The 13,037-nt window shown below is 41.9% G+C and overlaps 1 protein-coding gene across 1 annotated transcript in view; it reads left to right on the top strand.

Moving 5' to 3' along the window:
• Nucleotides 1–13,037, top strand: part of LOC145403958 (RING finger protein 17-like) — a 64,424-nt gene that overhangs the window by 7,124 nt on the left and 44,263 nt on the right. Inside the window, exon 3 of the mRNA XM_080275560.1 lies at nucleotides 12,076–12,219. Within this exon, the coding sequence (XP_080131686.1) occupies nucleotides 12,076–12,219 (144 nt within the window). The remainder of the gene's footprint in view (nucleotides 1–12,075; nucleotides 12,220–13,037) is intronic.

Below are 13,037 nucleotides of genomic sequence, written 5' to 3'. Positions count from 1 at the left end.
CTTCATCCCCCAAAGTTCCATCCTTACTCATCACACTACCCAAGTACTTGAATGCACTCACATTCTCCATATCCTCACCATCCAACCTCACTGCACACTCTGTGACTTCATTCCTCTCAAACACCATAACTTTAATTTTGTTTACATTAACTTTCAGCTTCCTCCTCCTACACACTGTCCCAAATTCATTCACCAAACCTTGCAACTCCCATTCATCTTCACTCAACAATACTGAATCATCAGCAAACAGCAACATTGGAAGCTTCCAAATCTCACCCTCATTCATTAGGGCCACCCCCACATCCACTGCCCTACCTTGTACCTCCTTTGCAACCCCATCCATGTATATATTAACAGCCATGGAGACATTACACACCCCTGTTTCAGTCCCACACTGAGATCAAAGAACTCACTCAGCTCACCATCCACTCGCACCGTAGCCCTAGCTCCCTCGTACATACTCTTCACAGCACTCAACAATTTCCCCTCCACTCCATATATTCTTAATACCTTCCACATACCTTTCCTATCTATTCTGTCATAAGCTTTCTCCAAGTCCATGAAGGCAGCGTACACTTTCCTTCTCTTCTCTAGATACTTCTCCACTAAACATCTTAGAACAAATATCTGATCTACACACCCTTTTCCCTTCCTAAATCCCCCTTGTTCTTCTCCAACTAGCTCCTCTGTCATATGCCTAACCCTATCAATGAGTATTCTACCATATATTTTACTAGTCACACTAAGAAGGCAAATACCTCTATGGTTACCACATACTTCTCTCTCTCTCCTTTTCCTTTGTACAGAGGAACAATTATACCTGATTTCCAGTCCTCTGGAACCCTTCCCTCTTCCCAAGCCAATCTACACAACTTCCATATCCACTCCACAACAATCTCACCCCCATACCTAAGCATTTCACCACACACTCCATCAATTCCTGGGGCCTTTCCCAGCTTAATCTTCTTCATCGCTTCCACTACTTCCGACCTACTGATCTCTTCCTCCCTCCTCTCATCTCTTCTTCTCCCAGCCATTCCCCAACCACTTATACTCACACTGCTCTCACTCTCTACATTCAACAAATCCTCAAAGTGCTCCTTCCATCTCCTCAATTTCTCTCTCTTCTCCACCAACAATCTATTATTCCTATCTTTCACTCCCCTACTATTTCCCCTTTCACACTGCCTTACTTTCTTTACCTCCTTCCAAAACAATTTCTTACTCTCCCTCCATTTCACACTCAGATTCCTCCCAAACTCTTCATCCACTTTCTTCTTACTCTCCTTCACCAGTCTCTTAACCTCCCTTCTCCTGCTCACATATACCTCTCTCTTCTCTCTCTCATCTTCTCCCCTACCTCTACTCGCCAACCATTCACCATATGCCTTCTTCTTTTGTTCCACAGCTCGTTTCACCTCATCATTCCACCATGCTGTCCCTTGCACACCCTTGCATCTCCTCCTCACTCCGCAAACCGCCTCACACGCTGCTCTTATCTCTTCCGTGAATATCTTACATACGTCTTCCACCCCTTCCATCTGCTCTAGCTCATACCTTCCCAATCTTTCTTCCACTATGCTCTTATACTCTGTCCTCTTCTCACTATTTTGCAATTTCTCCACTCTTCTCACAGGAGCTGCTTCCTCCTGTCTTCCCCTTCGCCTCCTCAACCACTTTCTTTGCAGCTCTACCTTGGCCATCACTAAGTGATGGTCCGAGACTCCATGCCCCCACCCTCTCCACACCCTAAAAAAACTAATTGGAAATTCTTATTTAGTGCTTCACAAATATCTTTCTCTTGTGTATAAGTGATTCCCTCGTCCGTAATGGATTGTATTATATCTTTTACTTTGGTTTTGCTTCTGATATAGCTGTAAAACAGCTTTGGTTGATCACTACTTTTATTTATTATATCCTCCTCAAACTGTTTTTGGGCTTCCCTCCTTATTCTTGTATAGTCTTTTCTTGCCTGTTTGTAATTATTATACGCCCTTTCACTATTGTGTCTTCTGTATCTATTCCACAACAAATCTCTTCTTTCTTTTGATTTTTTACATTCTGTATTGAACCATTTCTGTATATTCTTATCTGCTTCTTTGTGCTGTGGGATGTACTTCTGGACTCCTATTTCATAAAATTCACAAAAATTTTTATATACAGCATTTAAATCTTGTCCTTTAAGCTCATTTTCCCAATCAACTTCTAAGAAATACTTCTTTAGGTCTTGATAATTTCCCTTTTTATAGTTTAGGCTCTTTTTGTAACTGTCATTGCTGTTTACTATGTCATATGCTATCCTGAAGTTATAATTTAGTACTGCATGATCGCTTTTGCCAAGTGGAGGGTGATATATTAAACTGTAAATATCATTTTCTTGCCTAGTAAATATTAGATCTAGCACTGAAGGTACATCAAGTCCTCTTTTTCTGATGGTTTCCCTCACATGTTGCGTTAAGAAAAACTCTTGTACGAGATCCAGGAGCTTTTGGTCCCAGCAGCTTTCTTGGCTATTTATATCTAGAGTATTCCAATTTATATTTGTATTGAAGTCCCCAGTTAGTACAATTCTTTCCGATTTCTCTTCCATTTTATGTAGCAATGATCTTATACTCTGAATTGTACTCTCTGCCAGGTCCTCATATTCGTCTCTTTCCCATGTGTTTGATCTGGGTGGCATGTACAAATTGGCTACAATTACTTTACCTTCAGATGTGTCGATCTCTACTGCAATCAGTTCTACTTGTGATGGTATATCTAGTTTTTTTTCCTTGACTTTTAGATTTTTCTTAGTTAATATTATAATTCCTCCTCCTTTTTTTAAATTTCTGTCTCTTCTCCATATTTTGTATTCCTCTAAGTTTAGTATGTCATTGGATATCCTTGGTGTTAGTTTTGTTTCAGTAAGGCATATTATTTGTGGTTCATTTTCTCTGCCATAATCATTCATCTCTAGTAATTTAGATACCATTCCATCCACATTTGAGTACATCAACTTTATCATCTTGTTTATATACTTGTCATGACAAGGTTCTACTACCTTCCTCCTTTTTCTTCCATCCTGTTTGTGTACCACTTTCGTACCTGCAATCCTATTACTTTGTAAAAAAATTTCTTCTTCTCCTCTTCTGATCTTCCCTCATTTTTTGTTTTTGCGTCCTCCCTTTTGTCTTTCAGTAATTCCAGATCCTCTTGTGTTAGGCATCTTTTTATCCATACATTTTTGAACTCCTCTTTTTCCATAAGATTCTTTGCATTTTTTAGTATCTCTTCCACAGTGTTTACACTCTGGAAAGTCACCTTTAGAGGTCTTGTCTTGCTTTTCTTTTATTTCCCTAACCTTTTGTGTTCCTCTATGTCTTTACTACAGATTTCCTCTGATACTTCTTTCAGTAAGTTCATTACATTTGCCATCTCCTTTTTGTCTCTTGTGATCTTGTTTTTAACTTCTTCCTCTTCTATACCAGTGATTACTATTGATTTGTTTATCTCTACTGAATCTCTGACTAACTTTGGATTGTTTTGGATTATTCTTTTCACTTCCTTTTTAATGCTTTTTTCATCCACCCTTGTTTCTAAGTCTTTCTTTACTTTCACCATTTCAGCATATGTGGTTTCTACATCATTTTTGTAGCTTTGCACAGCCTCATTCACCTGTGTTATCTTCTCCTCAATATCACTGCTCTGGTCCATAAGAGTGCTTGCTTGCCTAATTGTCTCTGTGTCATTTTTGAACTCTTTCATAACACTCTCGTGATTGACTACTGTACTTGCCATTTCACTCACTTTTATCCTAAGCGTACTCAATTCCACTGTTAGTTCACTGATGGTTGTGTCTTTCTTATTGGTCTCCCTTCCTAGTTTTTCTATCTCTTCCTTTTGCAAGTGCATTTGCTTCTTTATTCATCAATTTCATTTTTGAAAGCCATTTCTAGTTTGTGTACACATTCAGCCAGTCTATTGTGAGTCTCCACTTCAACCAGTTCTTGGTAGAAATCATCATTTTGCTTTTTACTTTTATCCCTTTTCTTTTCCAAATTTGTTTTACTGAAGTATGTATCCATTTTGTAATACTAAATGAACAGAGTATGTACTTACAGAGTATGTACACTTTCCCTGTGTTGCTGTAGTCTAAACAAACCCAGCTGACTCAGCGCATTTTTTTTTTTTTCCTTGTGTGTGTGTGTGTGTGTGTGTGTGTGTGTGTGTGTGTGTGTGTGTGTGTGTATCTAAAGAAGCTATTTAGTAGCAACTGTGTATAGGCTTCAGGTCACAATTCAGGGAAGAAATATGGGAAAAATCGCAAATTTCCTGAAAATATTGTTCCATCTATGGTTTTGGAATGGAAGCTCGAAAAAGCGGAATATTTGATAAAACGGAATAGGGGTTGGCTGAATTATTCTGTTATATCAAGCTTTTACTGTATACAGTCATCCCTTAACACCCTCGTTTTTAACATACACGGTTTTAAATATCCACGGGTAGATATACCATAAACGGTTATAAATATCCACAGGTGAATACAGTACCGGGGCCGGATTCACTAACGCATTTTATCTCGTTGAACACTGCTGACACTCTTCACTGCAAATGTAACATTATCCCAGGCACAGTTCTTGACTGTTTAAGTGATAGCATTATCCAGTGAATCAAGTATAACACTCTTCCTTTTGGCCACTTAATTCATCAGGGGAAAAGTTAGGACGGGCTGGGAGTATTTCTTTTCTTCCATGTACCCTAGCTGAGATGGTATAAACCGGTTTGCTGCCCTCCCCCCTTCCCCCTCTCTCTCTCTCTCATACCCCTCGATGAGCAGGTCCAAACCAGTTTGCTGCTCTCCCTCCCCTCATAAATAATACAAAGCAATATGCACCCAAATAACAGGCTGCCTGGCTCTCACCTGAGAGTCCCGGGTTCGATTCCCTGCATATTAGTAATATATTGGATGATTTTTCCTGTGTAAAGTACAGGTTTCTCTCTTCCTTCTGACATGCCATAAGTGCTTGGGATAAAATAAAAGCATCTGCTTGCCCAAGTGCCAGGGGTAATCTCATCCTCTTCAGGCACACAGTGGGGGCGGAGGGACATTGGATACAAGATTGTGACAATGTGAGATAACTTTTACCTGGTCGTGGTATAGTGGTATGCTGCCTGGCTCTCACCTGAGAGTCCCGGGTTCAGTTCCCGGCATATTGGTAATATATTGGTTGGACAGATCGTACAATATGAGATGTGACACATCCCTGTTTCAATCCAACATACATATAGAAAAATTCACTCAGTTCACAATCCACATGGCCAGCAGCCTAAGCACCTTCATACATACTCATCATGGCATTCAACAACTTCCCATTTACTCCACATATTCTTAATATTTTCCACATTCCATGTCTGTCCACTCTGTCAAATGCTTTGTCCATTGAGACCACATACAACTTCATTCCCTTCTCGAGAAACCTTTCCACTAAAGACCTAAGGATCCATATGTGATCAACACAAGCTCCTCCCTTCCTAAAACCTCCGTGTTCTTCTCCAACTACTGTAATTCCTCTGTGATGTTCCTAACGCTGTCACTTTTCTTGTTACACTAAGAAGACAAATGCCCCAGTGATTACCACACACTTCATTTTCCCCTTTTCCATTGTTACTGTATAGTATGTGTGATATGTAACGCCTCTCTTCACATGTTGATTTGCCAGGGTAGCTTAGGACTGAGCATCACTACTTGCATCCTTGACCCACGTGAGACCACTTCCTTGATCACGTGAACAGCAGATGCAGTACATGCTATTAATGATGCAACCCATGGTATACTTTTATATTTTCGTTTCTTAATTAGTTTTAACCATTTCAGGTCTCCTGGCCACTATAGTGGCTTTCTTGGTAGGAGTCTCCTAGCCACTCCTGTGGCAGCATATTTAGGCATGAATGAAAACTGTCACGTGAGGCTGGTGAATGAAAAAGGATACGAGCCGCTCACCAGACCCCTGTGCTTCTACTAGGCGTGCGCAGATTACAATATTTTAGTTTAAACTGTCTGTGAAGAGCTAATCATGGTGGGGGGTTGGGTTGTATGTATTGGTTTTATTGTACTGTTGATCTGGGAATATTTTTTACTATTTTGGTATCAGTTCATGTAACAAAAGAATATTGTTTGCAATATATTTTTACTGCTCTGGAGGATACATAGCTCTCACCTCCCTCCTCCCTTTCACATCCCCCTTCCTCCACCTCCCCTACCTTCCACCAATTCCCCACCCCTCTACCTCCCACCCTTCCACCCTCCACTCTTCCTCCAATCCCCCACCAACTACTTCTTCAACCCTCCTACCTCCCAGCAATCCCCCACCCCTCTACCTCCCATCCTCCACCCTCCACTCTCCCTCCAATCCCCCACCCCCTGCCTCCCACCTGCGCAGATAGCTGCCACATCACAGGCAAGCAAGAGATTTCTGCATTGTATGTCTCAATATTTATTTATTTCCTGGGTGTTAGAGTGTCTGATTGAGGGAAAATAATTACATATTTATGATTTTAGGTTTGTAAGGCTGTTTCTGTAGCCTTTTATACATGTACAATGCATTTATTTGTTACCAGGCAGATATACATGTGCAGCGTGTGTTGCCTTTTTCATTGACAAATGATTGTTAGTGTTTCCTTAAATTTTTCTTATTTATATTTTACGAGTTTGTTACATTTCCTGGTTATACTTATAACACTGTCAATTTTGAGAAATAATAAATATTTGATCACTGTCTCTACTGCTGCCTGTAAGTACACAGGATGATATAGTTAGCAACAATGAAATAAACATACATAGGTACAAAAGGCAAGCTCATAGGCTTACCCCCATGTCCTCACCCCCACAGCCTTGGACAATACTAAGCAAAATAAGGCCAAAGTAAAATAAATTACTCAGTAGTAACTAGTAAGTAAGCGATAGTTTTATATGGATCTTGTGACTGTTTAGTGTGTTTTTTGTAAAGAAAACATCTCAAGAATCATTCACAAATCACGTGAGGTTTTCGTTTTCGTTTTTAAAGGCTCCAACATGCTTGAATGTGTCGGCCTTGGTCACCTAATGGCGGCTCTCCACGCTGCACGATCCATTGCAGCCTCCCTGTTCAGTCCCGTAACCCTGAGGTCACACTTAATGAACTCGTCCCATGTCTTTCTCGGTTTACCCCTCATAACCCCACCCCCAATATTAACACTTCTCACCTTCCTCACCCAATTATCATCCCCCATCCTCTCCACACGTCCAAACGATCTCAATCTACCTCTCCTCATCACAAAACCAATACACTCCAGTCCCATCGTACCTCTCAACTCTTCCATCATAAACCCAGCCCCTCCAGGCCTTGGACGCAGGGACGCACTGCACATCCACATAATCATTGTCATTTCTGTACGTCTGAGCCGGCGAATATCCTCTTCCCTCACTGCCCAGGTCTCACTATCATACAGCATTACACTCCTAACACATGCTGCATACAAAGACCCCTTAGCATGTAGGGAGAGTCCTCTCAATGTCAGGAGAGGCAAGAGCTCCCTGAACTTTTTCCAACCACTTCTCACCCTAGCCACAGAGCTAGCTCCAGCCCCACCTCCAGCACACAACATGTCTCCCAAATAACAAAACTCTTCCACACACTCAAGAGATTCACCAGCAAGTTCAATCCTTTCACGTCTGACAATCTCCACCTGCTCACCCCGACACGCCGTACACATAAAATCAGCATTATCTCGCAGTCTACCTCTGATACCACTACATCTCTTATGCACCCATTTATCACACACACCGCACAAGATGGAATTACTTCCCACGCCCTTGTGGCAAACTGCACATGTCCACTCTCCCTCATCTTTGACAGTACCGCCACCAACCCTAGATATCATCACTTTTGTTTTATCTGCATTTACCCTTAAACCCTTTTGCCCCATACCATCTCTCCACTTCCTAAACCTTTCCTCCGCCTCCCTGTCGTTCTCTGCAATCAACACCAAATCATCAGCATACAGCAACTCCCACGGGAGTCCGTTTCTAAAGTCACTTGAAAGGGCTTCAAGTACCATGATAAACAACATGGGACTCAAGACTGACCCCTGATGCACACCAACATTCACGGAAAACTCATCACTCAAATCTCCATTCACTCTTACGTGGGTGTGAGCACCCACATACATAGCCATAACCACCCTAACCAGCCACTCCTCCAAGCCAAGCTTTCTCATTGCCCACTTCACCACCTTTCTAGGGACTCTGTCAAAGGCCTTTTCGGAATCAACAAAAACAAAATAAAGATCCCTTCTCCTACCAATATATTTTTCCTGAAGCTGTCAAACAATGAATATAGCATCATTGGTCTCCCTACCTGGCATAAACCCAAACTGCATCTCATCAATATTCACTCTTTCTCTAATCATACCTTCTAAAACTCTCCATTACCTTCATTATCTGATCTAAAAGCTTTATACCTCTATAATTTCCTCTTTCCAGGGCATCACCCTTCCCTTTATATACATTTACAATTACACTCTTCAGCCAATCATCTGGGACAACACACTCATAAATAATCCTATTTATCAGGTCAGTGACTAAACTCACCCCTATATCGCCTGAGGCCTTCAACATTTCGGCAGTCAGCCCAGACACACCTGCTGCCTTCCTCACCTTCATCCTGCCTATTGCCTCACTCACATTAGCAGCATCAATCAAAGGCCAAGGGCCAGACACTGGATCTGCTGGCTCCAGACCTTCCCTGTCCCAGTCAAACTCCTCATTCAACAACCTGTTATAATGCTCTCTCCATGCATCTTTAATATCCTCAGTGTTCACCACTACCCTTCCTTCATCATTCTTCACACACTGCTCACCTATAATATCCCGATTATCCCTCTTCACCTGACCTGCCACCCTAAATATCATATTTTTCCTTTCCCTATGATTTAGGTTATCAAGTAATAGTCTCTGTGACTCAGACTTTGCCCTGTATACCTCTCTTCTAGCCCTACGCTTGGCAGCCAAATATTCCTTGTTGCTACCACCCTTCTTCCATTCCCGGAAAAGCCTTCTTTTCTCCTTAACTGCAGCTTCTACACCCTCATCCCACCACCAGGTTACTTTATGTCTTGGTGGTCCTCTTGTCCAACCGCATGTTACATCAGTAACTCTCAAGAAATTGTTCTTGAGGGCTCTGTACTGTTCATTAACACCTCTGTCTACAGTTCCCAGTTCAGCCACCACTCTCCTCAACTCACTATAGATGGCATCCCTTACTACTTGGTTTTTCAGCTTCTGTATTTTCCTCCTAGGTACATAAGTCCTCTTTTTCATCACTTGTTCTTTAAGCACCATATCACAAATCAACAGTTTGTGCTGCTGAACACACTCCTCACTTCCTATAACTTTAACATCCCTCACTAACCTCCTATCGGCCCTCCTAACCAGAAAATAATCTATCTGACTGCTATTTCCCCCAGACTCATACGTAATTAACCTACTGTCTCGTTTCCTAAAATATGTGTTGCACACAATCATGTCCGTTGCCTCCCCAAACTTGAGTATCCTTTCCCCTTCTGCATTCCTTAGACCATACGCACATCCCCCATGCACTCCTTCATAACCTTGTGCTGCTTCACCTACATGACCATTTAAGTACCCTCCCAAAATCTCTATCTCATCATCCCGCATACCACCCACTACACGTATTAAATCATCCCAAAATCTATCTTTATCTAATGTACATATATTATTGCACTGTTTTTTATGAAAAAACATGGAAACAAACACTGCAATCATGTCGCCTATGCACCAAGAAATCCCCTACCCAACGAGACTGCAATACTCACCACGCTACACACATCACTTGCTGCGTAACCTCCCATAATTTTTGCAGCACTTGTATAGTGAGTAGAGCTCTAATGTTTTATAGGCAGATGTGTATTACTTCCTTGTGCATGAATATGATATTCTTTTCTTTATTTGCTAACCTTGACTTAAAAAATAAAAAATGCATCTCTCAAACCTGACATTGGAACCTATTTGAGACCTGAAAGGATTAAAGAGCAAAACTTTGACGTTAATACAAATACCACATGAGTGTAACATGAATCAGCTCCTAACTTTTATAAAGCTGTAAATCAGTAGCCACAAAAAGAGCCATCAAAACTTAAGGGTTTACTGTATTTTGTATCACAGCTCCAACCCCAGATCTCCTTTCTCTCACCATGTCCCTACCATAATAACCACACCATTTTCCAAAGTAACTAGACTAGTGTGCCAGCACACACTATCACACCACCAAAACAGTTAATGAGCATTTTTTTTTTTACCCATTCTATTTGTAGATTCTCATAGAAGTGTGGAAACTTGTGATGCCCCTGACTGTTTCACCTCTCATGATTGATAATTTCTCATGAAATATAATTTCCATTAACTACTTTGTGGTTAAAGGAAATTCTCATATTAGGTCACTATCCACCCACTCAATGTAGTGCTGCTCTCGGTTGTCTGCCCTTTCCTCCTTCTTCCTTATTTACTTCCTCTTCTGTCTTTCTTTACTTCATTCTTTCCTCATCCTTCTGCCTACACTCCCTCTTCTGCCTTTCTTTCCTTCAATCTTTCCTCATCTTTCTGCCTATGGTTTACTCTACACTGAGTGACAAGCCAAATGGTTTCCTGTATACCAGGAAACCTTTTACTATGCTGGTTGGTAACCATATAACCAGACTATGGCACCTGGTGGTTTAGTGGGTAATTACGGTGCTCCAGTCGGATTGAACTGGGGAAGGTTTATATCCAAGGGGTGGTTGGAATTTATTGCTCATGTTATGCCACTCAAGGATGAGTGAGGCTGGTCACTCTCATCTTAAATGTCAGGACCAATTTGCCTAGCCTTGGGCTTCTACACTCCTCATGGGGCAAAGTAGGTCTGGATGATGGATGGATGGATAGATCATCTGTTGCAGCCTTTGCCAACATCGCTGCACTTCCATTCTCGGCATCTTTCACCTCAGTTCCCTCCATTTGCTCCCAGCCAGGAAGTTGTTATGCAGCAGCCAAAGTTTGTTATCAAGTAAATGTAACACTATGCAGCTGCATCATGGGTTTGGGTACACATTTGTAGTGACATCACGACATGCACTGTTGGACACTGAGAGGTCAGGACCTGGAGCGGTGGCATCTTCGCCGTGGGTCTACCCTCCAAAGGCTGTCGAAGAGAAGAGGAGGACAACATGGGGGCCAAACCACCGCAAACCCCCCCAGCCCCTCACAGGGCTCGAGTACCTGGGAGTAGCCCGATCTCGGCCATGGCCTTCCTAAGGGACTCGGGGCTGTTCGGCCAGACTGCCTAGGGAACAACTACTAGTACTACTGAGAGGTCACATAAGAGGCTCAAGCTCTAGATGTGAAGCACTTTTTAATGCTGATTTTTTGTAAGATGTTTAAGAGTCCATCCACCCATCCATCATCCAATCCTACATTGCCCCATGAGGAGCGTAGGAGCCCGGGGCTAGGCAGTTGGTCCCGACATTTAAGATGAGAGTGACCAACCTCACTCATTTCTGTGTGGCATTACGTGAGCAATAAACCCCAACCATCCCTTGGATATAAACCTTCACCGGCTCAATCCGATTGGAGCATAATAATTACCCACTAAACCACCAGGCCCCAAAATTTGGTTATATGGTTACCACCCAGCGTACTAAATGGTTTCCTGGTGTACAGGAAACCATTTGGCTTGTCACTCAGTGTAGAGTCACTCACGGGCAGAAGGAAGAGGAAAGAATGAAGGAATTAAAGACAGAAGAGGGAGTGTAAAGTCACCCATAGGCAGAAAGACGATGAAAGACTGAAGGAAAGAAAGAAGAAGATGGAAGGAAAAAAGGATGGAGGAGAGGAAAGGGCAGACACCCGAGAGCAGCACTACATTGAGTGAGTGGATGGTGAGTGCCCCCACCTACTACAAGCACATGAATATTTTTGTGATTTTCAGGCAAACACAGGTATTGAACATGATTCATGTTGCACTTTTGTATGTTGAATGTAGTTGGACTTTTATTTGTTTCCAGATGATGAAGAATGGAGAGGTGGAAGTAACATTTGTGGACTATGGAAACAAGGAGACTGTCAAACTTCATGAACTTCGCAGAAACCTCATATACAATGATATTCCTGTCCTCTGCTATAAGAGTGTTCTTCATAACGTCAGCCCAGTATGTTCCATGTCCGTGATTTCAGCAGTATTGTGTATATTGGCCTTTCCTACCTTTCAGATGGCTAATTGACAGGATTTTCTTAATGTATATAACAAAAAGTCTTATTTATTTGGTGTTCTTGCCTAAAGAACTCTCAGTCAGAAGGACTGTAGTGTGTTTTAACCATTCAGAAAACTTTTTAGTTGTTTGTTGAGTATAACTGATTTGACCATCATAGCAAATTGGTATTGGATAGCAGTGATTATCATGTTGGTGCAGATTGAGTCTTTTTACATCATTTTACTACAGGAACTTAATACAGTAAGGTCCCGGGTTATGTGAGAGTTCCATTCCTAAGACACGATATACAGTAAGTTGATTTTGTATGTAACTTGAATTTCTGACTGTGCATTGTACATCTATACCTCAAGGGAGTGAGTTAGGGGATGGAGAGGTGATATGAAATATGAGGGACAGGGAATGCAGGATGGACGAGACGAGAAGGTGATGAATAGAAGAAGGGAGATAGGAGTGAGTGAAAAGGGGAAATGAAACATAGTGAAGGAAAAAGAGATGACAGGGAAAAAAAAGAGGGAGAGGAGAGAAATGGAGAAGGGAGAGAATATATTAAAGAAATGGGAAGGAAGAAGGGAAGGGAGGACAGAGAAAAGAAGGGGGGGTGGTGAAAGGAAGCATGATGTGTGGGGAGAAGTATAAATGGGTGTAGGAAGCTAGAAAAAGAAGGGAATAAAGGGAGGGGGAAAGAAGAGAGAAATGGGAAGGGGAATGAGTAACAGATGAGGGATTAAGGATTAGTGAGGAAATGGATGGGAAGA

The sequence above is a fragment of the Coenobita brevimanus genome, chromosome 62 (assembly GCF_032717465.1).
Source record: "Coenobita brevimanus isolate Jiangsu-jjx chromosome 62, ASM3271746v2, whole genome shotgun sequence".
Classification (NCBI taxonomy): Eukaryota; Metazoa; Arthropoda; class Malacostraca; order Decapoda; family Coenobitidae; genus Coenobita; species Coenobita brevimanus.
This window is presented reverse-complemented; position numbering and strand designations above follow the sequence as displayed.